Consider the following 27,880-nt stretch of genomic DNA (forward strand, 5'->3'; position numbering starts at 1 on the left):
GTTCAGATATTCTTTAATTTTTGGTTCAACAATGTTAACTTTGGAGTTTCAGTTGGTAATAAAACCTTAAACTGTCTTCCAGTTTTCTACCCAAATCCCAAACTCCTTGTATCTTTATCAGCCCTTTTGTAACTGGTAGTAAAAGTGAAGAATTGTTAGTTATTTCTCTGCCAAATAGGCATTAATGGCATACGAGTAATGTTTACTTTTCATATAATTTTCCTTCAGTGATGTCTGTAAATACTGTATTTACCTCAAAACCAGAAATATTAGAGTGTATAAAATCATCACTTGATTTAACTTGATTTTTTATATGGCAAATGAAGAATGTGTCTCAATTTCCTGTAACCTTGCATATAACAAACAAATTACTTTCCATGGAAATATATTTTTTATGACTATAACCTAGCATCACAGTCTGTAAAGGATAATTTTACTTTTTAAAATATATTTCATAAAAAAATTTTTGAAGTCTCATGCAATTTTCAATAAATTACACCTAAGTTTTCACCATTTATATTTTTTTTAGCAAAAAATCAGTTAGAACTAAAAAGAGGTTTTCCATTGACCAAATGCAAGCCTATCAAGTTGAAAATGTTTAAATTGTTTTCTTTTTGCCATATGCAAATTAGAAGTGATTGAGTTTAATCTTCTCACTATGAGACAGGTCAAAGAGCACACATCATATTGTTTTAGAAAGTTATTTTTCAAATTTAAACATCTTTATTATCATTGTACATCAATGAATTTCACATCAAAATGTAATTTATAATAAAAATTTCATTATTACATATGTTTTAATGTCTTAGTTCAAAAGAAAATAGTTAAAAAATGCTAAATTATGTATTTTTGTTTGTCAAATGGCATGTCTTCTTGTCTTATTGCTCAGTTTAGTCTATTATGCTTACCATATAATTTCTTTAGAGGTTAACAAATTAGAAAGACTCATATTTCAGAAATGTAAAAGCAAAAATACAAAATAAGAATCTTCCATCTATTGTTTTGCTGAGAAACTAATGTATTTTGTAAACATACAAGGGTAGCATGGCACAGTACTCCATTCTTTAGAAACCTCTAATCTACCCATACCAACTTCTCTTAAATCACATGTATAAACAGCAGAAAGAGCACATTCCAGTTGCATAAAAGAGGCAGTAGTCTTGTAACTGGCTTGAAGGGCAAGTTTGTAATTTTACTGGAAATGAAATATGTTAACTAAGTCAATGCTCTGAATAGAAATGAAATTTTTTAACCTTTATATATATATATATATATCTTAATTAAACAGCCAGATAAATTACAAAGGTTTTATTACAGTATAATAAGTAGATAATTTTTTTGGTGTTCTAAACTTGCCATTGAAACTTAAAAAAAGTAGTTTGTCATACCCCCCTCCACCTTAGAGGATAAATGAGGCTTACAGTGAGGCTTAGCAAGTATGATGCCAAAAGAACAAATTTTGTAACATGTACATATTAAAAAAATTCTTTTTAAATATATTTTTGATTTATTGTTCTACAATTTATGAAATATGACTAAAATTTCAGCATTTATAACAAATGAGTACTAATAACATACACATACCTGTTCATAGCACTTACTTTATATCTGTAAACCTTAAATTCTGACCACTCTAAGAGGATTATTAACATCCAAATACCTACCAAATTTATTGGGCCAGCACGGAGTTTATACAGAGCCATATCATAAACACATACTCACACTTTTTCACTTTAGACAATTCTGGTTGTAACTACTGTACTATTAACAAGCTAATAAATCCTCCCCCACTGTGTTTCTAGAGCTCAGATTATAATAATTTTTCAAACTTTAAAGATTTACGATAATTATGAGATCATAAAATTAACTGACCTGTGTACAGAGTTGGTGTAGAAAAAAATAGATGAAATTTTAAGCCCTTAAAGAGAAAATAAATTTATATTTATTTAGGAGGTTTTTGAGATTACACAAATCACATTTCAAATTTATTAGATGATGTGAAATATTTTTAATCTTAACAGGAAAATACTCTGCACTCAGAGCAGTCAATATTCTGCATCTATATATTCAGACAAATGTTTACCAAAAAAGAAAGAATTAAACATTTCATTTTTTTTTGTTTACAAAAGATCTGTATTATTTACTAAAAGCTTGAGAAAGCTTATGAAGATACATGAAACATGTTAGAAGATATAGTATTTAAACTTCATGATCACTTTTGGGTCATGTGATTGGTGTAATCCACCAAAGCAGTTGCAAAAACAGAGTTAAATAAATCCAAAATCTTGGGGGTGAAATAATGGCAACAACGTAATTATAAATTAGTTCAGGATCACTTAAGATATTAATAACCATATCAATAACAATCCACCATTATAAAATATGCTTAACTGGAAAATTTTTATCTAAAGTTAATAGAGCTAATGAGAGATACTCATCACTCAGTGTGGTTTAACTCAGGTAACCGAGTTGCAAAAGAGTGAAGTTTTAAACCTTTTAATATCCTTTCACTATATCAAAAAATACAAAGGGGCTTACTGAATTTCATGTGAAGTTAAAACAGCTCTCCCTTCTGAATCTATGAGCATTAGCTCTTGGGGAGTAAACTCTTCAGAGTTGTTGTAAAAGCCTACAGAGTCATCACGACAATTCTGTCCTGTTATTAAGCCTGAAAGTCCTTCTTCAGCTCTATCTGGTTGACATGAATTTCTGCAGTAAGTTACCACACCAGAGTATCCACTCTGCCATCGTGGGAAACTATAGTACGAGTTGTACCCCTCCACAATGGCTAGTTCTTCTTCCAGTAAAGTACCTGTAGTTAAACATGAAATATGTGCCTTTATAAACACTTTTTTAATAAAAAGGATCAAAATTATATTCATTCAATGTTGTATAAATACTTTGGTATTTCTAGGTTCATTGATTTCCCTCAGATGAGATGGTTATGAACCACAGTAACAGAAGATCCATTAGAAACTAGATAATAGAACAAATATCAAACACAAAGGATGTGACTACATAAAAAAATCGTATAAAACAAGTAAGAACTATCTTTATTAACAAAACAAAATAAAACAAGCTAAATATCAAGTAAAGACAAATGTTTAGCATACTCATTGAATTAGAAGGAAGGATATTTATCAGGTCACTATCAACATTTAAGTGAAGTTAAATTTCAGCATCATAGCACAAAATAAGTGTTTAAAACTCAAAATAAATATTTAAAAACACAAAGTTTGACATGCAAATTTGTTTAAAAACAGAAAACACTGTCTACAAAAAAATTATACACAACAAAGAACTACAAAAATCTGTCTTAAAAAAAAGAAAAAATTTCAAACAAACTAGTCAAATCTGTTAACCAAGAATCTCATGTAAAGAATTCACTGAAATCTAGCTAACATTACAAAAATAAAGAGTAATATCCAGAAAATACTCTCTCTCTCTATGGGCAGATCCTCTCCATGTGACTGAGGGCCACCCTCAAATCAAAAATAGGATTTTGTAAAACCCTCAGATATCACCCATGAGAAATGAGTCTGTTGCTATCTTTAGCAAATTTTGTGCCACAGTAATCCTTCATTATGGGAAATATTGTGACTCCCTTGACAACTCAACAGGTCCTGTGAATAACTGAAGTGAAGGAAACTTAGCAGTTCTCTTGACTGCCACTCTATATTAAAAATAACACAAAGCACATTGTAATTTTGAAAAATGCATCTAGTAACTGAGGAGATAGAAAGAACATAACCTGTTTGCAAGCATACCTCATGAAGAATTTTTTTTTCCTTATTTTACCTAACCTGACCTTATCTAACTTAAGTTTTTCAGAGATGTCGAGAAAACCCACTTGGAGAGAAAAATATACATGTAAAAACGGCTCATTTGGGTTGAGAAAATATTTTACGTAGAGGAGCAAACAACGTTTCAACCTTCTTTTTTTGGTGAACTTGACGATGACCAAAGAAGGTCGAAACGTTGTTCGCTCCTCTACGTAAAATATTTTCTCAACCCAAATGAGCGGTTTTTGCATATGTATTAAGTTTTTATTTTTTACATTTTATTTACTCTTATAACAATAAATAACAAATATACAAAAACAACAAGAAATGTATTGCTTACCTTTGATTTTTTTTCTGTTGATTATTAATGAAATTTAGGCCTACTTGCTTATAATGATAACTTTAGTACACTAATTTTTCATATACATAAATAATGGAACTAAAATTAAAAAGTAAAAAATGCACAAAGCAAAGAGTGTTCTATAACTAGTTTAATTTAACTGGCTTTCTAAGACATGAGGGACTTCACAAAGTTCCTTTCTCTATTCAATTTAAACATTGCAAGATAAACTTCCAAATTGAAAAGCTAATTGATAATACTTTATACTGAAAGTGTTATACATTATTTGATAAATTAAAACTTTGTCTTTCTATTGACAATAAATTGTATGAAATGTCAGAGATTTAATGGCAATTTCTATAAGAAGATGGTGACAAGCGAGTCCAATTTTCTAGTTTATGGCTCAATAAACAAAAATTAAGGTTACAATAAACAGACTTTCCTTAGTTGTATCTGTTATAACGAGTAACTTAATTAAATTCTGTACTTTAAAGATCAATGATAAATAAATTAGAAAGTGCAGATAACCTATAATAAAAATGACATAACTCTTATACAGAAGAGTTTAAGGATTTAATTTAGTATTTTCTTAGAAACGTAAGAATTAAAACATACATAATATTCAAATCTTGTTTATTACCTAAATTTTGAAACCACATTTATTTTTACATATTGACAGCAAAGCAGTTTAATTAAATATCGAATGAAACTGTGTGATATGTCATAACATGCACACTTTGACCTACCCTTTGACCATGAAAAGATTAAGATAAATAAGACAAACCTTTTGCTAAATAACCATTTAAACAAGGTATGCAATATTTCAAAACACAAAACAAACTTTCACACATTACAAGATCAATATACAAAATAACACCTTCAACATTAAAACCAGCAAAGTCATTTTAACACTTTTCTCTCTTAAAACTTGCTTTAGTCAGCATGTACAAAAGATACATAGTTGTCTATTTATGACTTTTCCTAAGTCCAGGTATTAAATATCCTGACAGTGTTCCAAAGGCAAGCTCATAAAATACAAGTTATAATCACTTCTACATAGAACTACCTAAAGACTAGTCACATTAGCTGTCTTTTTACAATACATGATTTAAATTGAAACAACCTACAATTCCCTTTTTTTTAATGCAAGTAACTGTTTTAGTATAGAGGCCATTTGTTATCTCTATACCAATTGAGCTTACACTGAGCTCATGTTTTGGTCCTTGAACACTCAAATTTTAAGTGTCTGCTTACCTGTTGATTTAAGGATATGAGCAAAGCCTACTTATATATCCACAGAATCCTGTAAAATGAAGAATCTGCTAGTTTGTTACTCTGAGTATACATCAGCATTTCTATCCTTGAATTGTTTCAATTCCTGTGTGAGGTGGTGATTGCTTGATTGACAATGATAATGTATATTATCAGAAACAGACATTTACCTGAATAAAATGACTCAAAGAAGATGCTTGTCCACTCAACATCTTCATCAGAAATTTATTCGGACAAAGGGAATGTGAGTTAGCATACAAGCAATAATTCTTACATTTGCAAAACAGACAACAATGCAAGTGAAAAGGAGGAAAGTGCCATTACTACAACAACAGTTCTCCAAATGTAGACAAGGTTGTGGCAGATGCATTACATTTGGAGAATCATCTGCAGTGCAACTGTGTCAACTTTGACTGAAACAATTGCAATTCAAATGACCCCAACAACACAAACAAGCATTCAGAAGTCTGTGAAGAGTTTGTGTGTGTTTTCTTATAGCAAAGCCACATCAGGCTATCTGCCGAGTCCACCAAGGGGAATGAAACCCCTGAATTTAGTGTTGTAAATGCGTAGACTAACTCCCAAATGAGATCCACCATCTTCACCAACCAAATAGTGAGTCAGACCCTTCCTGGGGTTAGGGGAACACTATAGGAAGTTCATTTCAAACTACACTAAAGCAGCTGCCCCATTGACTAATCTGACCAAGAAAGGTCAACCCAAGAAAGTATAGTAGTGTCAACAATAAAGATGGTATTGCTAAAGTTGAAGAACATGTTATGAAGTCCACAAGTCCTTAGAATTTCTGACTTCAACAAACCATTCATCATTTAGGCCAGTGCATCAGACTTTGGAATGGGAGCAATACTTCTACAAGAACATATAGATGGACTGTTTCTTGTAATGGATGTCAATAACAAGTTGAGTAGTGAGAACCACTGTGAGACTTAAAAAAAAGAGAGGCTGGTTTCATATTTGCAATCCTGAAATTTCAAAACTACCTCTACAAGTAAGTGTTCCTCCTGACAGACTGTCAGCCTTTTGCATACATCCATAGGTACAAAACTGGTAGTGTGAGGATCGCAAGGTGTACTTTATATCTTCAAAACTAAAGGTTCCACATGAGGCCATTAAATGGTGCAAACTGTATGAAAAGACTTTGTGCATGAGCTGAAAACAATTTTTATATAGTATTAATAGGTCTTGTAAATACATTTCTTAAAAAAAGAACCTAGTGTTATGTATACACAATTGTTTCAGTTTAACGAGTGTTACAATTAAGATTGTTTATGTAGCACAAGTATTAAATTTAGTTATTTTTACAAGCAATAGTTAATCATAAGTTTGTGTAACTGTATAAACCATACATCACATAGTTCATTATTTATGAAATGCTGACTGTTACACTGTTGTGTCATATTACTAGAACTTTCTGACATGAGCTTGTAGTTTTGAGCATTATTGTATCATATTTGTTAATGCATGGAACATTCTAGACCTCTGACAGGGTATAAATACGTTTAGAATTTAGCTTGAGAGACAGATCTAGACTAAATGATTGTGAGTTTAGCCATATAGAACATATAGTAGTGGTTTTTAAATTGAAATTATCACTGATTGTTGTATAATAACAGAGTAGAGAAAAAATTAAATCTTCTTTTCAAACTGTGTTCTAAAATAACTGAAACCAGTAAGTATGGACTTCAAAAAAAAAAGAATAATTTAAAGCTCTGTATACAACTGTGGTAACTAAAGGTTGCAGTGGTGATTTTAAAGTAAAATTATCAGAGTTTATTGTAATAACAGAGGAGAATGAATAATTCATCTTGACAAATTGTGTTTTAAAGCAATTTAACCAGCTTGTGTGAACTCTGACAAATATGACAATTATTTAAAGCCCTGGATACAACTGTGAGAACCAACAGAGTAACAAACATTTGTATACCTGTTTGACTTATTTTAAAACAAGTGAATTATGTGATGTTTGTTTATTGTTAAAATTTATTGTAAACAAATTGCATATACCAACTGTAAAGAATACAGCTTATACATAAATACGGATAAAAGGGGAATTGATGATTTTCTAAAAAGTAAAAGGCAGATTGAAGTTTTTAATTTTCTCAAGGGTGGATGTGTAAAGGCAGCCTTGAAGGACCAAATTGTTCCTTCTTATTTGTACATTATTTCTCAACCTCCTTGAATGACCTACCACTTGCAAACATTTCTTCCTTACTTTGAAACCTGTCCAATAAATCTAATAAATTTTACTTGCTGATCCATACATATCCCTGATAATCTGTTGTGTCATTTTTCCTCCTTTTGTAATGCTACTTGCCAACATGCAAGTTGGAAATTCCTAAAACAGTTACTCAGTGAAAGTTCTGGAACTCATTATACCTGATTAATCCTTTGAATACCAGTATGATAAATAAATGGTGTCAACAAAAAATATAGGTTCAAGAAGCCTTGATAGAAATAGATTCATTTCTAATATGATACATAAAATACAATTTTTTTTACTAAGTCATATTTCTTAGTACCAGAAATACATTTTGACTCAATACAATTATAATTTAGTTTAAAATTAATTAGTTGTTTTTGTCTGCTCTCATACATATATTATTTAAAAACACTCAACTTAGACATACATAAATTCACACTGTAATGGTTACAAATGAGATCCAAAACTCAAGCACTTATGAAAAGTTCACTGTTTTTCTTCAGGAGAATAAAGGGTTATGGACATAAAAGAATTAACTGTGCTAATAGTTAAAAGAAATGTAAAACAATTTTTATAAAAATAAAAATAACAATAAAAGGTGATGGAAAATATAGAAAATCATAATGTGATGCAAAATAAATATAATGTAATAACAATGTAGAGAAATTAAGCATGAACAATATTAATAATGTAAGTTTAATTATAATTTTAGTTTTGAAAATCTTTTCACAGACATGTAAAGATTAACAATCCCAAAATTAAGATTAATGCTATTTGGCATTACAGTGTTTAACAGTGCTATACAGTAAGCTTCTTTAATTTCCCATTCTTATTCGATGTAAAATTTGTCTCTATACCCATCAGTTTAATGTCTTCAAGAGTATCCAGACACGTAAGTATTATGTGGCCAAAGTTAATTGTTTGTATTGATTGTTGATTTGTAGTCATTACAGAAAATTCCCACAGAGTTGCTTTGGTCTCACCTACAAATTGGAATTTATAATTTTCATATAGACTGAAAATATATATCTGATAGGTACTTACCTCCTTTCCCTTACCTCCACTAGCTATTCTCATCCAGTGCAGATCTCTATGTGCAAACCTTTTCCTTCATGCATGCCACAAACCTTCTGCCTCCCTACTGGAATCAAATTATTCTAACATATTTCTCACACAAATCATCATGCATCAATTCTCCACCAATAGGAGTATGGCATACTCACATGACCATTGTGACTCCTCCTATATGCCTTATCGAACCATCAATTCGAAGTTTGGTAGATGTAAGCACCAGAAGAAAGTGACAAGGATGAGTGGGAAGTGTGAGCAAATGGAAGTGTCTATCAGACACATTTTCAATATAGAAAAATTATAACTTTTAATATGGTACTTCCTTCCTCCTTTCACATTATTAGCTATAATCCCACATTGAATAGGATGAAGGAGTAGTATTTGAGAATTACACAATGCAACACAAATTTTGTTCCTGGATAGTACGTGTCATTTCTTAACTGCTTATGTTGTAAAAGTACAAAAAATGGCCATTATTCCCTTCAAACTTTGCTTTTGTGACCTGGATAATGAAATTTAGAAATTAATCTATTTTCTATGTAAAAACAGGCAAATTTGTATATTTTCATTTACATAAGGTCTGAATAAAACAACATATGAATCAAGATTCACATGTATTAATACTAAAGTTATACAAAAATGTTTAGAAGTGAGTAGTTTTTCACGATTTGCTCCTGTAATGTAAATCACTTTCATGTATCAGCCCCCAAATATAGTCTCCCATCATGTTTTCGTTATATGCTTCTTGGTAGCAGCATTCAAAGTCCAATATACCTTGATGAAATCACTTGCCTTACTTCTCTGAGAATGCTGCCATGTTCTCATTCTCTATGAATTTATCAAAATGAGCATCAAGGATATGGACTTTCAGGGACATCCTGAAGCCCATTTTGTTGTAGTTCAACACCAGAGCCTCAAACAGTTCCACATAATTTTCGGCCTTGTGATTGCCGAAGAAGCCCCAAACCACTGCGACAAAGCTGCCCCAAGCTTTTCTTTTCTCCTTCCTATTGAGCTTTTTGGAGAATTCTTTGCATTCCAGGATCTTCTTTATTTGTGGTCTAATGAATTACATCAGCTATGACCTTTGCCTCAGTCAGCTTAGGGAAGAAATCTTGAAGGTACTTGAAGGCTGCATACTCCTTATCAAGAGCTGTGACAAATTGTTTCATAAGACCCATTTTTATGTGCAATGGTGGGAACAACACCTTCTGAAGGTCCACTAGTGGCTCACACTTGACACTGTGCCTCCCCACAGAGAACTCGGTTCATTGTGGCCAGTGCTTCCTGTTGTAGTGCACTGCAGTGTCCCTGCTGTCCCAAAGGCAAAAATAACAGGGAAACTTGGTAAAGCCTCCTTGGAGACCCATCAAGAATGTCACAATTTTGAAGTATCCAATAACCTCCCAACCATTATCACCATACTTCAAAACTTCTAGCAAGGTCTTGACACTGTTGTATTCCTCTTTCACAGAGGACTTTTTCACTCTTGTCTTGATAAATTGGCCATATACATAGCAGAATGTATCTCGAGAATGCTTGCAGGTTCTAGATGCCATCTCTGATAAAATCAGATAGATCAATGTGTTCACTTAGACAGCTAGAACTAAACTGAAGTGGTGAGTGATGAACTCCTGTACGTGTATGTATGTATATATATATATTACTATGGAAAGTTCTAGAAAATTCTCAAGTTCTATAACATTAAAGGAAATTCTTGTAAGTTTGAGAAAATTCTCTATCAGGTATTCAGCACTGAATCTACCTGGAATGTTCTGGAAAATGGGTAAATCTGAAAATTTCATTACCCAGGTCACAAAAGCAAAGTTTAAAGAGAAAATTTTCTTTTCCATTGAAAAATAATACTTTCTACCCAGGAACAAGAAAAAGTAAAAATTTCATTACATAGTGTTATAGTAATAACTCCCAAAAATATCCAAAAAATACTCCTGAAAATGAGAGAGAGTCAGATCCAAAAATATGAAGAGGAAAACTGCACCAATTTTGAACAAGGTACAACCTTCACCCATCCATGAAATGTGTAGGAAATAATGCTGACTGGTTCTCTCTAGATCCAACATCCAGCCACAGGGTACCAACATCCACACAAGAGTAGAATGAGAGCTTCAAAACAATAGGTGAGTTGCAAACTGACATCTCACTCTTTTTTGATTGTATAACACATACTGGAGGATATCACATCTACACCCACAGAACACCGCTGTCATACTCTGCACTAAATATTATAGACCTATTTGCACACGATTCATTCAGGAGGGTGACTTCATGATTGATCACCCCAGCAGCTTGGAACTGGAAAGCTGTAAGGACTCCTCTGATCCTCTTCAGCAAAAAATGGATGAGAGTGCATTGGAGTGTCTGGAGAAACATTACCTGAGACAGTGCAATGGGTGACCACAAAACCCTACTTTCAAAAGCAGACCATACAGATTTATTCAATACAAGGCATGGCAAGGAAACAAAGATGGCTACAGCCTCCAAGGGTATGTTAAGTAGCAAAGCCAGAGTGGGCACATGCTGATCAATCAGAGATTCTGGATTAGAAGTGAGTAACCTGTGGCTGCCATTGATTGAAGCTACAAGAAATCTCTCCTCCAATCATAAACAGTGATAATCCAACCAATCATAACATTCTCTCCACAATTCACCAGGACTCTGTAAAAGACCAACAGCACCTACACACACTAACTTGAAGACAATAGGTGGAAGACTTTTGAAATGTCATCCTCTACACTTGTGTCTCCACAACAGGCAGTTGTTGTCCATTCTACAAAGTTTTATCATGAATACTCTGCCTGAACAATCTATCAAAGAATAGTCTACTATCTGATGACCAGTACATATGCATGTGTGTTAATTGGTGGGACAATGAGAAATTTTCCCATAACAAGAATAAAGATAGACACTTCATATCACATGGGAGACCTTGAAACAATGTATACGAGAGCACTAGTCTGCAACTTGGTGGTTGACAATACACCAGAAAGTAAAAGTTTGGAGGAATGAGATAAAAATGAAACTGAGATAACTACAAGAGCTCAAGAAATGAAAGGCATACTCAAGCCTCTGCAGTCTCTAAAGGTGACATTCCAAATCTACATCTGTGGAAACTGAAAGAAGTACATATGAGAAAGCCACAAGACAAACGGGAAATATAACTTGCAGAACAGAAGCTGGGAAGCAAGTGTTGTACCAGACCTGTCAAGGCAGTTTTACTGGAGAAGTTAAACTGATTGTAGTCTCAACAAACTTCTCAATAGATGAATTTGACTCATGAGTCAATTGTGGGAGGCTAACTAGGAGCAAAGAATACAGCAGACAGGATCACCAGCAATATCCATTAGTTAGGGTCATCAGAGATGGGACCAGATCTTGTAGGTCATGAGACATCTGCCAGAGGACAGTACCTAGAGGGAAAATAATCAAGCTTCCACTGAGCAAGATGCTACTCATAGAAGAGCTGTTCAGCAGGGTACCTGTGGACTTGAGTAGACTAGAAGCATCTATATCCAATAAGGGCAACCAGCACATGCTGACAGTTGTCATCTTAATGACACGTTGTTCTGAAGCCATTGTATTGCTGAAGATAGAGATTGCAAGAGTAGCAGAAACCCTCCTGGAAGTGTTTTGCAGAGTAGGCTTTCCAAAAATAGTCTTGAGTGACAGAGGGTCCTAGTTTATCTCAGAACTGATGTAAAAGATGTGCAGACACATCAGTACTAGGCAATTCTTTATTATCCCATACAACCCTAAATGTAATGGAATTTGTAAGAGTCTATGAGAGCATGCTGAAGATGTGCCAGTAGACCATGTGACTGGGACAGGCTCCTGCAGATTGTATTATTTGCTTACTGAGAATTCCATTATTGAGTACAGGAATTTCATCCTTCAAGTTATTTACAAAAGAATGTCTGAGATCTGATGCAAATATTGAAAGAACTGTAGATGAACTATGGACACAAGAAGCCATAAGTGAGGAACACATACTAGTATGTATTAGAAACCAACTGGAGGAGACCTGTCAACTCACTTGAGAAAGTTTGTATGCAGTTTAAGGGTACCTGCGATAAGCACTTCTATGAGAAGATGGTCAAGGTCAGACAAAAGGTACAAGTACTGCTACCCAGAGATTCCAACAAACTTACCCTGCTGTGGAAATGGCCTTTTTAATTGCAGTTAGTGGTCAACAGAATAAAGTGAAAGTGAATGGAAGATTTACCATGCCAATGTGTTGAAGATAATCCAACAAAGCCTGTTGGAGATTATGCCACTATGTAGTGGCACCATTTAACATTCTCAAATGGGTGCAGCTTTTGAGATATAGATGGATACTGTGGGTGTGGCTGTCATAGACACAGAAGCAGAAATGGTGACTTTGTCATAGATGAGGACTTACTAAACCTATGTCCTTTTAGTGGAAGTGAGACATACAAAGACAGACATCAATAAAGTAGCAAATAGAAAGCAGGAGGGATAGCTACAACATCTGTTGTGTCAGTATGCAAATGCCTTCACAAATAGACCTAGTACAAAACAAGATTGAGACTACAACCAGGCATCCAGTCAAGTTGAAGCCCTACAAAATGTTTTATGCAAAGAGAGACCTGATACTAATAGATGAGGTAATGCTAGGAGCCAAAAACACTGAAATTTCAAAATCAGCTTACTGTTCACCAGTGGTAATAATAAGAGAAGAAAGGTTCAAACTTCCTCTGCATAGATTACCATAAGCCAAACATTGTGACAAATTTAGCTCTGTACCAATGGGCAACCCAGAAGCTTTCATGGCAAAACTAGATGGAGGCAAGTTCCTTTCAAAGATAGATCTCAGTAAAGGTTATTGGCAAATTTGATAGAGACAGAATCTAAAGAGCAGACAACCTTTGTTACACCAGATACATGCTACCAGTTTAAGAAAATGCTGCATATATTGGTCAACTCAGCAGCAACATTCATCTGCATAAGGAGGAATATGTTGCACAAAAGCACCAACACTGAGAATTATGTGGATGACATTCTGGAATTTAAGTAGTGATTCCGCAAAATATGTAGATGAACTGTTTCCTGTAAAGGATGTCAGTAATGAGTTGTTGAGTAGTGAGTACTACTACTGTGTGATTTAACAAGAGGAGATAGTCATTATATTTGCAATCCATAAATTCCAGAACTGCCTCTACTGATAAAAGTTCATCATCAAAATAGGTTATCAGTTTTTTTTTAGATTGTTTTCTGGAATAATTGAAACCAGCATATGTGGACTTTGAAGAAAGACAATTATCTGAAGCTCTGCATACAACTATGGTGACTAACAGTTGTAGTGGTGATTTTGAAGTGAAATGATCACAGATAGCCTTGAAATAATTTTCAACTTACAATAATTTGCACACAGATTAAGGCTTCAATAGTTTTTTTTGCAATCAAAACACTGAAAGAAATAATTGTTTCTCAAAGTTTAACATTCTCAACATGGGATTGGTCAATTTGTCTGATCATTTGATTATTATGTACTCATTTTAAGTCTTTATAGTTGTAATACTTTGAACTTTCAATGTAGTGTGTATATTTTCACAAAATTACAAGACAAAACTACCCTCATTTCTCTTAAGTTACTTTAAGCTAATAACAGTATACATCTATTTATAATTACATTATTGTTTTATTGCCCTTTGAAACATATCTAACTACTGTCCACATCATTATAGGTTGTACATTACTTGGGAATGTACAGCATACTTTATACTGTTGAATTACATTACCCGCGAGCTACTATGAGCTGCTGATGTGCAAGCCTCGTGAAACATTTTTATAATAGTATTTTACCTAATTTAATTTTAACTAACTTAAAAAGATCCCTATTCTTACATTTTAGCTATTTTAAAAGCAGTAGTAAAAATAATGAAAAACAAATAAACTACTTACCCAATATTCTTCTTTCTTGCAGCTGATTGTTAAGGAGGATTAATACTACTTCTTTTACATGGCAATAATGTACTAAGTAAATTTTATTTAATTAAATAATGCACCAAAGAATATAGACTAATAACATGCAAAAAGTAGATAATTCCCAAATATACTTACCATCTGCTGATGATACAGTTATTCTTTAACATCACCTTTGCTTATCTGAGCATTGAACTTGCATGCTGCAGTATTTCATACCCTATTTAAATGCCTTTGGCAATATCTAATTTATAAATTTTTCCACCCTTGCCAATATTCCTTCTATTTTGGTACTGTATATAAGTGCCTCACTTAGAAAATGTAATAATCTTTTCTCTAACAAAGCGTTACACGTTTTCCTGTTATGGATTATGGTTTTTGCACAGGCCTGTGGATTTCAGTATAATTATGACTTCAAAAACAACATTAACAATTACAAAAAAATAACCAAACCAAAGTAGGCATGATATTTGTGAGTATGAATTCCTGTATTACTTATTTTCAACAAAGTGGCTAATCCAATATCCGCACCTTTTTTTTGTTATCTAGTGTCTTTCTACAGTTGGGGTGAGTCACTTTTTGTTGGGGCCATCCATGTTTTTAGCTACTGAGAAATGGAGACATTCATTTAATCTGGGGTGTTTTCTCTTAGGGCTTTTGAACTTGCTTTATTTTTTGACTGCTAATCATGGTGGAAATTTTGATTCTGTTTTCTTATACTTTCCTTTGCTCAGTCAGTTTCTCACAAATGCAATTTGTATCCATTTCCTACTTTGTTTCTTCACTTAATCATTTGCATTTATGAGACTTTGGGGTTTTTCTTTGTCTATTTGAGTCTATTCTTCCCTTTGATGGAAGTGGGAGGTGGAACTATTTAGTTTATTCTCCTTCCTTATCTTTCTGGTTCAGCCTGGGAGACTTACTGTCTTATTACATGACAGGATAGATCTTGTTTCCTCCCTTGTTTGCTTGCTTTAGTTTTCTGGCTCCTGGAGAAAGGTGTTTTTTCTTGGCATATTTGTAGGACTTTCTCTTTTCTCATAAGTTTTTTTTTTTATTATTCTGGTAAGTCCTTTCTTTCTCTGGAAACTAGGGAAGGCAATATATCTATCTTCACAATTTTTTGCCATGTATTTCTCACCTTTGCAAGTGATTGTAATCTGGTAATTTGTTTTGGTCTGTCAGGCCTGGAAGTGTTATGTGATCTACTTTACCTCCTTTTATGGTGATCATCTCAATTGAATATCCATTGAGATTCTTTTGTTTCCCTGGGTTTTCCAAGTTTCTTAGAGATGGCTTCCAAAATATCAATTTTTTATATTTTGGTCTTTACCAGTGAGGTATCTTTTGAATTACATCTCATCAGATTCATCACAATTGTCTTTTGCTGCTCATTCATTTATTTAGCAGAGAACATTTTGCAGGCTGGTATTCAGACATCTCCCTGTGCTTTTCTCTCGCACACTTTACATGCTCAGGCAGCTTTTTTCTAGGTGTTTTCCCCTGTCCCATGACCATTTTTAAAATTTGCTGGATTATAAGGAAGAGGTGGTACTTTTGTATAATCTTGTCTCTCTATTTGCCAGGGTTCCTTACAACTTGCTTTCACTGGATCTAACTTTGTGGAAAATGTTGCCCAGATAGTTGTGCTTCTTTCAGTCCAGTTCCATACAACTAGCAACCAATTTGATTATTTTTACTACTAGTTGCAACAGGTTCTGTTGAAATGAGATATTCCATAAGATCAACTAAGGACTTACCACATGGTAATACCATATAGTCACAGACTGCTACTAGTGGACTACTGTGAGTAAAACTAAAGGGGATTCTACTTGTCCCTACCAATCATTGGATTGAATAAATTAGGGTTGGTTTGCATTTAAGAATTTAGAGAACTTGATTCATCTATTCCACTGTTCTTCAGGGCTCCCCAATGAACATTACCCTGTAGATTCTACTAGTGGAACTAGGGAGACCTTACTACACCCAGTTTACAGTCACTGTGGTGATGGACAGAGGCTTTTCCTCCATAGTGTTCAAGTGTGTTCCTCCACTCTTAAGAGAGGATGAAGTTGGGAACCTTAATACTGGATGTTTTCCCCAGATGTCAATAGGGAGCTTACTCATAATTCTGGTTCAGATTTGATGCAATGCTATCTGGTTGGGATGTGTACGGGCCTTCTCTTTGATCAATGTTACATTTCTTCAAGTAGAAGAAAAATTTTGTCCACTTCAGTGTTACTTACTTTCTCGTCATGATTTTGATGATGTGAAATGCATTACTCTTTGTCTATAGATTTGGATCCAGTCAAAAATATGTACATATATGATGTTTCAGTTCAATAATTCTAGCCACCCATGTGAGATATAGAGACCAAGACCTCTTAATTCCAACACTGAGTTGTGAACTCTTGGCTATCTGGTTGGTACTGGCTTATAATGATGATCACTCAAGTACTATTCCATTCTTGATACACAAACTACATTATGGGTGAAGAGCACACTTGTTTTGGATGTGTATTGGTTGTTCCACTTGTGTACCACTTCTATTTTAGTAAACCACTGTTCCAAGTAGTCACTTTCTGTAATGATCATACCTGCACTGGCTCCTCCACCTTTTCAATGTGGGATTCTAGCTATATTATCAGAGGATGGTAAAGTATGTGTTGGAAGGTAACATGTTCCTAAACTGAAAATGTATTTCCAATAACACTGATACTCCCCCATCCTGCATCACCACTAAGAGCCAGCATAAATCTAAGAAAGGTGCTTATAATACAGTACCAGGATAGAGGGTGCATTGATAAAGATGGAGAAATTTGCAAATTAGATATTACAAAGGGTATAAAAGACTTAAGCATACAAAACCAATTCTTAGATAGGCAAAGCCAATGTTAATGAATATATGTATTGACAGCTGAAGTAACTTTTGTTGGGAATACATCATCAGTTCAGGAAAATGTTAATTTTCCTATATCTCTCTCCTGTACATGGTAAGAGGACATCCCAGAGAAGGTTCTGTTCTTTCAGTTTAACTCCTTTGAGATTTAAACATCCACCCACATGTTGCCATCCATGGCAACACATGAAGGGGAGGACAGGATCCTGGTGGTTGAGGGGTCTAACTCCAGCACACCACTTGTAGACAGGTAAACTTGGGGCAGTCTTCCAGGGTCAATTGGCTGGTCCACTTGGGCTAGGGTCAACCAAGTACCAGTGTTTGATGTTCTCAATGTGTGTTGAGGACATTGTATCTGATGCTGGTGTTTGGGTATAGTGTTCACGAAACCTTGGCATAGCTGTAGTGTCCTTGTTTGGCACTGTAGTTGTGTCCCTTCATAAAGCTCCATAATGGGTGGGGTCAGTGGGTACCAAAACATTCTTTCTTTAATATGGATCTCCTACTCAAATTAAATAAAAAAACAGTGAAAAACATACCATTGGTAAACAACCACATCTTGAAGATTCTGGATAGCAATCTTCAACTTTTTCAACACCTGTACCTCATTTTCTAATATTACACTCTTTATCAGAAAAATCTTTAGGATAAATGTCTCCCTTTTGTATTCAGAAGGGACTAGAGGGACTTACTGGCTCTCCTGAGTCAGTCAAAAAGCTTCTTTCTGGTGGCATATTGGTAAAAACATCCACTCCTAAACACAGTAAACACCTCTTGCATTTGAAGGCCACTGGAAATATACCAATTGAGGTTACTCCCCTTGATAATTTGAATTTGTCACAAGGAGTTATTGTTGTGAGGAAGTTGAAGAACATCCCCGAGTCAGAGATCCTCACTGGTTTTTCCACCCAAGGAATTTCTGCAGTGAGATGCATCTCCACTTGCAAAGATGGAATTATGACACTGACCATTGTCCTAATTTTTACACTTACATCACTATCACCACCTGCCACCATCAAGGCTGAATATCTTAATCACAAGCTACAGCTATATATTCCAAACCCTTTCAGATGTTTCTGGGAGAAAACTAGAATCATTGACACAGACAAATTCTGGAAGACAAGAAAAATCAAAGAATTATTTCATATTAACACAATTAAACATTCACTAAACAGATTCCAGATTAGACGTGAGTAACCTGTGGCTGCCATTGGTTGAATCTACAGGAAATCTCTCCTCCAATCAGAAACACTGATAATCCAACCAATTATAACACACTCTCCACCAGGACACTACAGAAGACCGACAACACCATCACACACACCGACATGAAGACAAAAGGTGGAAGACTTTCAAAACGTCATCCTTTACACTTGTGTTTCCACAACAGGCAGTTGCTGTCCATTCTACAAAGTTTCATCAGATAGTAGACTAGTTCTTACTGTTGCACTGCTACACCCATTGTTTTGTAAGACTTTCACTTTCTTGTTCCCAATATAGTATTCACCTACTGGCATGTAATAATTTGTTGGCACCTCTCAATATTTGTCACATGCTTCAATCATCACTAGCACTACTAACTTATTTGCTAACTTGAGCTAACCATCAGTAATGTACTGTTTAATCGTGGTATAGCATTTCCTTCTTGTAGTTAATCTGACAAGTTGTCTGTATTCTGCTTCTTCTGACAGCAGCATCCATGGTGACAGTTAATTACTTTGTTTCTTGTCAGCACCATCTTTGCAGGTAGCTCCAGCTACCTTATGTTGAGATTTCTGCTTTTGCTTACTGGTTACAGACTTGCATTCACAAAGTGCCCCATTTTATAACAAGCATAGAATCTTTTTTCTCTTCAATTCTTGTCACCTTTGACAAAATCCTACTTCTAGTCAACCACCCTTTGTTTAGACTTTGACCAGTTATACTTTGATTTGCCAGTTATATTCCCTTCATGGGCTTCCATATACTATATTGCCAGCTTATCTCATCCATGTCCTTCAATGCTCTCTCTCTCATTTAAAAACAGTAACATGTCAGTAGTGTATGTGATCATGAACTGTTATCACATTAGTAGATCTGCCAGTTCTTGAAAACTACCTTCCCAATTGACAATAATAGCTCATTTTGTGAAGAACTGCCACAAACTGATAAAGAGTTTCTCAAGTATCATGTTTGACTTTTTTGCACTTCCAGACAAAACACTCCTGAATAAGTTCAGTATATTTCAGCAAGACCACTTTAAACTTGTTATAGTCCATGGCATCTTCTGACACCATGTCCACATGCACTTGTGGGCCTTTTTCTGTGAGAAGGGGCTGAGAAATACTGTCCAGTTGATTTTGTCCCATTCCTGGTTATGGGCAAACCTTTAGTACTTCTCCAGGAAAGCATCCATGTCATCTTTCTGTTCATCAAATATAAACAACTTTGATCATCTGTCCTTGACCCCATTGTCATTGTTGGGCCATCCATCTATCTGTCAGGTGAACTTGATTAAATCAGTTTGTTCTCACATTCTCTCTATTTCCAGTCCCTACTTTCTCTTCTTTTCTTCATTCTCTTTCTCCCTCACTTCTCTGTTGATGCTCTTCTTTCACTAGGTCTTGTTTAACAAACACTTGTAGATCTCCATTTTTAAGCCCAAAGTCAGTCAACATGGTAAAATAATGTGGTCGTGACCACAACAACACTTTTGCAACCATTACAAACTTGCATGTATAGGCTTATTTGATGCTGTTGTTTATACAACTACTTCTAACACTGTAGATCCTGCTGGCTTGTCACTGTCAGATTTTATGTACGAGTCAGATTCTTTACAATAAGTGTCTGACTTGTTGGCAATAAATTTCAATAATAAATAAACAGCACACAGGTCACTTGTTTTTAAATAATCTATTTATACAAATCAAATGTATCCAGAGCTTTAAATAATCATTTACTTTTTGTCAAAAGGTACATAAGCTGGTTCAATTACTTTAGAACTCAATTTTACAATTATGATAATGTCACTCTAAAATTTGCCACTTCATGCTCTTTATGGCTAAACTTTTGACCAAAATTGAAAATGTATTTGTAGTTTCAAAAAAGGATCAGAATGTTTCACACATTATCAGATGTTATAAAATAATGCTCAAATAAAGCAAGGATCAACTCAAAGTTCTAATAATGTGACAATAATGTAACAATCATCAATTCATAACTGTTGAACTATAAAACAAAAGTCATAAACTATTACGAAAATAAAGTTGATAAACTATTGCTTTTAAAAATAACTATCCAAATAATTCTTGCATTAAATATAAAACAGTCATGTATATTTAACACTCTTAAACTTATATTAAGATTTGGGAAATTAACCAAATTATCAGTACAATTGATTACATGACATTAATCAATGTTCACATAAAATCAACTTAATCCCCAGAACAAAACATATACAATTTATATTTACCTTTACCTAATAGTATTCTTTCTTACTGCCTTTACTCTTTGAATTTTTTTTTTACCAATCAATAAATTTTTTCATCAAAAAAATTTCAGAAGTCCTGTGAAAATATGCACATAAAATCTCACAAAACCATATCAATCATTCTTTCACCTTGTTACTGTTTTTGTATTAATTTTTTATACAATTTAATTAATAAAAGGTTAGGATACACAAAGTAACTTGATCCTAAACTGTTGAGTCTGAAGATATTTATCAGATTAAATATAGGAGAGTTTGGAAAATGTTTATAAAAAAATAAAAGAAGCTTGAAATAGGAAATTTAATATATGAATAATCAATTAATTTAATGTAACTGATTCACAACTGGTAAATTAGATAATTTTATCAATCTTGCAGACCTATTCTGCAAGACTAACCCGTTTGGCAAAACAAAAGTTTCCAAACTGGATCCAAGAATATTTTTTTTTCAAATCTTAAATACATGTCTGCTCTTATTATAGCAAAAGAAATCTGAGGCTTTTAATCTGTCAATCCCCTGGATACTCTCTTAAAATTTCAGTAAGTTCACCTCAACCCTTCTTTTGTCTTTAATTGTGAATACCAAATACCCGAGACTAATCTTTCCCTGGTGAAAAATCATTCTTGAAAAAAAAAAAAAAAAAAAAAAGAGTTGCTCATTATTCCTACCACTTTTTTTTAATACAGAAGACAGCGGTAGTCATTTGCAGAATTTTCTTTTTATTCCATTTATAGTTTACTAATTATTCTGGTCAATTCTCAACTTACGTGATATTTTTGTTTCTTGAAAGCAAATGATATCAGCGTTGAAACTATCAAGCGTCTCTTTTAACGGCCGTTTTAAAGTGCGTAACCCATTAATATTCCAACTTAAAATTTTCATATTATAAGAATAATTTATTTATTTATCGTAACAACTTTAACTTCTTATTACGATCCACAGTCAGTAATATTCATTGACTTATGTTACATTAAATGTTACTTCAATAATTCAAAGCTAAATGATTAACAATAAACAGCACATCTGATTTCGCGCATTATATCTCTGCGCCCTCTAGGGTCTTTCTGTCTTAATAAAAGATTAAAAGTAATAATCAGACGTGTTTTTTTTTTTATGTTAAAAATTTAGAGATTAAACAAGTCTTGTTACAAATAAATTTTAGCTGTAATTTCGCACATTGTCACATTAACTCTGATGGCTGATAACTTTTTACATCAAATATCACCATCGGAGATGAATTTTCGTAGTACCAGCCAATGATAGCTCAGTAACACTTTTAGGTTCCAACATGGTTTGGTTTGTTTTGAATTTCGTACAAAGCTACACGAGGGCTATCTGCTCTAGTCGTCCCTAATTTAGCAGTATAAGACTAGAGGGGAGACAGCTAGTCATCACCACCCAACGCCAACTCTTGGGATACTATTTTACAAATGAATGGAGGGATTGATCGTCCCAATATAACGCTCCAACGGCTGAGAGGGCGAGTATATTTGGTGTGACGGGGATTCGAACCCGTGACCTTCAGATTACGGGTCGAGTACTTTAACCATCTGGCCATTCCGGGGAGTTTCAAACATCAAAGACGATGTGAGTAAGTTAAGTTCAGCTCTGGGTTCCATTGTTTGACCAAAAAGACTTCTTTATCCAAAGAGTGATTTCTCTTTCCGTTTAGCAAAGAACACTGAAGACTGTATCATTAACTGTCCTGTCACACACGTTACTGCAATGTAGGTAAATGCTCGGCTGTTTTCCTTTGTGTTGCTAAGTGTCACCTTCAGCAACATTTGTGAATATGATTATTAAAGTATTTAAAACGTTATTCCTTAACTTTAAACTCTCAATGGTCTAGGGAGATGCTGGAGGGCTATCTGAAGCGTAAAACATTTTTGACCACTCATATATCATACCCATTATCCATCATATCCCCATCTATATCAGAATACTTATAAATAAGGGATTCAATTCAGGCTTGGAGGTAAATACAAGAAAATACAACTCAGGTTAGAGAACTGGGAGATGACATGCAAAGTATTGAAACCAGAACAAATGAATCTGTCAGACAAATGAAAAATTTTATGCAATATTGATTAACTAGTTATGTTAGATATTGAAGAATGTGACGAAATCAAAATGTCAGTTGTATTGCATGTTCAAGGGAAGATAAAACAAAATTATAAATATGAGCAAACAAGGTTTGCAGAAGGTAATACTTACAAGAAGGTAATATTTACAAGCACTGTGCTCAGCGCCATGTTTTTAGGAGTGACCGTTGAATCAACCCAACATTTAAAAATTCATAATGATTTCAGATAGAGTCGCGCCATTTTAGTCTCTTCAAAGTGCCGCTCGCTACACTTTAATTAAAAATATAAATTATAATCGTTTATATATTGTAAATGATATTTTGTATAATTATATAGTTTTTATGTAAAAATATAAAATCTTATATTGTTTCGGACATAATTAGGTACACTTATTTTACCTCGCATATTCGGCCTATTCGATCTCCTGTGATGAATTACTGGTTATACATGACGTAATATTATGTAACGTATATAAAGTATTATTTGTATTTGTTTCTCATATTATATAACAGGGGTGGCCAAACAGCGGCTCTTTGACACATAATATGCGGCTCACGGAATTATGTTGGCTGAGCTCCTTTTTTTTACATCACAATTAGTATAAAAGGTAAATAAAAAAATTCAAGCTTTATAATTATTTATAGGGTATAAATTGAGAGTCCACCGGATTAAAATATAAGTTTAATGTTCATGGTGAGTAAATATATTTAAGAACTTAAATCCTAATTTTAATGCGAGATTTGAGTCAGGGATTAAAGAAATTTCGGATCAGCAAGGATTACAGAGGAATTATACTAGAGAATCAGTAATCGTACAAGCTGGTGCTGACAATGTTAGTTTTAGTGGGTGTGAATATGGTGGAGTGTTAGTGTGATTCCTGGCGCTGTAGAATTTGGTTGCGTTGCTCGTGTTGAAGCTTATTGTTTTTGGTTTTTTTTCATTTTAATATTTTAGAAGTGTCTGTGAAAATTTTGCTAAGGAAGATGGCGTAAACATATTCTGAGAAGCGAAAGTATGAAGATGAAATTTTAAACCGGAGTGAGAGGAAGATTTTGCAATCACTGTTAAAGGAGGTAAACCTTTGTCTCATCTACAATGTGTTACTCAGTCATTACAAAGCCAGTAACTTGGAACGCCATTAGGAAACAAATCACAAAAATATTTTGCCTGATTATCCACCTAAATAAGAATGATGGAAAAACAAGTTAACTGTGTTAAAATCATAACATAACTGTGTTAAAATCATAACATAACTGTGTTAAAATAATCAGCAGACACTGATGACAACATTCAGTAAGAAAGTTGACACAACGACTGGAGCTAGTTTTGTTATATCATGGAAAATTGCTCGTGCTAAACGCCCGTATTCTGATGATGAATTTATTTAGAAGAATATAGCTGAAGTTGTTGCAGTGTTAGATCCAACTACCACAAAACTTCAGCGACTAATAGCACAAACACCAGCTTCACGCCACACTACATAGAGACGTATCGCCCAGATCAGTGCTGATGTGGCAGGCAAAATGCAAAATGATTTAAAGAATTCCCTTGCATTCAACTGGTGGTATTTGTTCGTTATGTTTCCTCTGATGTAACTGTTAAAGAGGAGATGTTGGCACTAAAAGAAACAACTCGTGGTGTTGACATTAAAAATGCACTTGACAGAGCCTCAACAAATGCTTATATTCCACTGGATAAGTTCGTCAGTGTTGCAACAGATGAAGCACCTGCAATGCTGGGGAAAAATGCAGGATTAATTCCACTGATGGACTTGCAATATCTTAAATGGGTTTATGGATCTGTTGGAGCCTATTATTGCTTTTCTGGAAGAAAAGAAAAGATTCTATCCTCATCTGGAAAATGATGAACGGATGCAAGATCTAATGTTCCTTACTGATATAATGAATCATCTACAAACTCTTAACTTGGCACTCCAGGGGAAAATTAAGATTGTTTCTGATCTTACTTTGACAGTTTTAAGCCTACAGAATAAAATAAGACTTTTTCAAAGCGAGATATTGTCAAGAAACTTCATTTACTTTCCCATACTCAAAAGGAAAGTAGGAAAGTAAATACATTCCCTGATATTGAAATAAAAGACCACAAATGGAAGAATACAAAGATAACTTACAAGAACTGCTTGATAATTTCTTAGATAGGTTTGAGGACTTGCAGAAGCTTAAGCCCTGCTTAGTTTTTCTTGTAAATCCATTCATGGTTGATGTGATCGATGATGGTTGTCCAATTCTCGAACATCTGGTTACAGAATCATCTGCTGAAAAATGGAACTCATAGAACTACAGGAGGATCTAGGTCTAATGATGATCCATAAATCCCATTCCACAACTGAGTTCTGGAAACAAGTTCCAGAAATAAAATATCCTGAACTGAAGAGAACCAATGTGCGACTCATCTCAATTTCCAACATAACATACTGCTGTGAATCACTGTACTCTGTAATGAAGTTTGTGAAGTCGAAGCATCGTGCAATCTTAACAAATCTACACCTGACGGAGCTAATTCATAGAGCCTTGACAACATATCAGTTGGAATTTCAACGACTCACAACCAAGATGGAAAATAACAAGACTTCTACTAGCAGTAAATAGCCTGATAATTGTATCAATGCCTGTTTGTGTCAGAACAAATATTATGATAAGACTAAAATTTTGTAAGGTGGTATCTCAGGACGGCTGGTATGGGTATTAACACATTTACTGATAAGGAGAGAACAACGTTTTGACCTCCGTAGGTCATCGTTAGGTTTCGCTCCTCTACATAAAAGTTTTCTCAACCCAAATCAGCCGTTTTTACACATATATTTTTCTATACAAGTGGGTTTTCTCGTTATCACTGATCCCTAATTTTATTGTTTTACATATTTTCTTCCATGTTTTGATCAAACATTTGCTAAGCCAAATAAATATCGTTAAAATATCTGTTTTACCCCTTTTATTTTTGGCTGTCTCATTTAATGTTAATGAAATGCAAATTTGCATATTTTTCTTAGATGTTTTCGTAGTTCATTACTGTATTAAATACGCTCAGTATAATTAATAATTAATCAGCCAGAATTTTGAAAACATTTCTCGACAAACTTGATAAAAAATACACGGGTTCGTAACACGTTTGCACATGTTATTATTTATATTATAGTGTTTAATTTTGTATGTGTATCTTCATAGAATTAGGAAATCCTTTACTCATGATCCCAATTCATCTAAACACAAAAAATCTTAATGAGATAATTTTACTAAAGGTCTGTTTGTGAAAGTTCCGAGTCGGTTTCGTTGCTAGTTTGTTTGTTTGTTTTTTGAATTTCGCGCAAATATACTCGAGGGTTATCTGCGTTAGCCGTCCCTAATTTAGCAGTGTAAAAGTAAAGATGCTCGCTCTTTGGTACGATGGGGATTCAAACCCGCAACACTCAGATTACGAGTCGCACGCCTTAACCAACCTGGCCATGCTGGGCCGTTCGTTGTTAGTCCGAGTGCAAAGTGCTTTTCATGCCACAATTAAAAAAGTATTCTTCGTCCCAGGAGTCTCAAATATAATTTGTGTAATCTCTATAAACTTCCTAAATACATTTCTAATGTTTGTTTCCAGTAAAACTGTGTATTTTGTCTGTTATTTTATCTGCCTTAATTATATTGGGTCTGTCAATTTCATCGACCTCGTAACCAGCATAAAATTTAGGAAATAAATAAACAAATACAAATTATGCTTTTTTCTTGATTCTAGAATGGCTAAAAATTGTAATGCGACAACACAAATGTTTAGTTTAAGTAGTTTAAATTTCACAACATTGCACATTTTTATATATTTATTTTTGGAATATTGACCTTCCAGTCGTGCCTGGCTAACATTACAGAAGTTACAATACCTTGCACTCATGTTATGGTATCCAATAATATAAGACTGACCTTTGCTCTCTGCAAAGTGACCTATCTTCACTGTGTTTTAGTGAACTACATATATTTCATTTATATACATTATTTATGTACAAATATCATTACTATTTACAAACAAGTTCCCAAACAGTCCATATAAATTACTGATACAGTCTCTATCAGAGAAAAAGCTATATTTGGCTTATTCTCAACCTGAAGTTTCGTCGTTTGGTCATTTATTATCCAAAATAGCACATACAGTACAATATTAATACCACCTTGGATAGTTACCATGTGAATATGTTGAAGAAAATATCACATACTGAGTATAATTTGAACAACATCCTCAGGTATATTTCTGTCTGAAATATCTTCTACAGAGAACTTGGAATCACTAGCTGCGCCATAAGGTAGAAGACACGTTTACATGGTTCATAGTAGTAATTCAATATATCATCCTGTACTCACATATTCTTTTACGAAATCAAAATGATGTTGCAGTTTCTGATCAGAGAAGGTCACATTTTATCTTGGTACACAAAAAGTAGCGTAAAAACTAGATTTGGGTCCTTCAGATATTCCTCCTAAAGTTTGTAATTAGTCATTCCTAGAACTATCTAGCTTGTGAGGCTTATAACATCATTGTTGTTACAGCAGTAAAAACTGCTGTAAGGTGTCCATAACCTACACGTTGAAGATGTGAACAAACTCTGATAACACTGCACACCAAAGTTTTTGCTTTTTGAACACTGTTGGGTGTTCCTTATAAATTTTTGGCTGCTGATCACGAAAATCACATCCAAATTTGTCCATCGCGTACCGTTTCATCGAAATCTTCAGTTTTGCCATGTTTTTCTTATATTTGTGTCCAAAAATCTTCATTTCTGTAGGAG

The 27,880-nt window shown here is 34.0% G+C and overlaps 1 protein-coding gene across 2 annotated transcripts in view; it reads right to left on the reverse strand.

Annotated features, from left to right (window-relative positions):
* LOC143253150 (DNA-(apurinic or apyrimidinic site) endonuclease 2-like) overlaps positions 1-22,064 on the reverse strand; it is a 49,619-nt gene extending 27,555 nt beyond the window's left edge. For both annotated transcript variants that reach the window (XM_076506496.1, XM_076506495.1), the window contains exons 1-2: positions 21,781-22,064; positions 2,539-2,812 (exon numbers count right to left, since the gene is read on the reverse strand). In XM_076506496.1, coding sequence (XP_076362611.1) covers positions 2,539-2,812; positions 21,781-21,895 — 389 coding nt within the window. In that variant the 5' untranslated portion in view covers positions 21,896-22,064. The remainder of the gene's footprint in view (positions 1-2,538; positions 2,813-21,780) is intronic.
* Between the last annotated feature and the right edge of the window lie 5,816 nt (positions 22,065-27,880).

This window comes from Tachypleus tridentatus, chromosome 6, assembly GCF_004210375.1.
Source record: "Tachypleus tridentatus isolate NWPU-2018 chromosome 6, ASM421037v1, whole genome shotgun sequence".
In the NCBI taxonomy this organism is placed as follows: domain Eukaryota; kingdom Metazoa; phylum Arthropoda; class Merostomata; order Xiphosura; family Limulidae; genus Tachypleus; species Tachypleus tridentatus.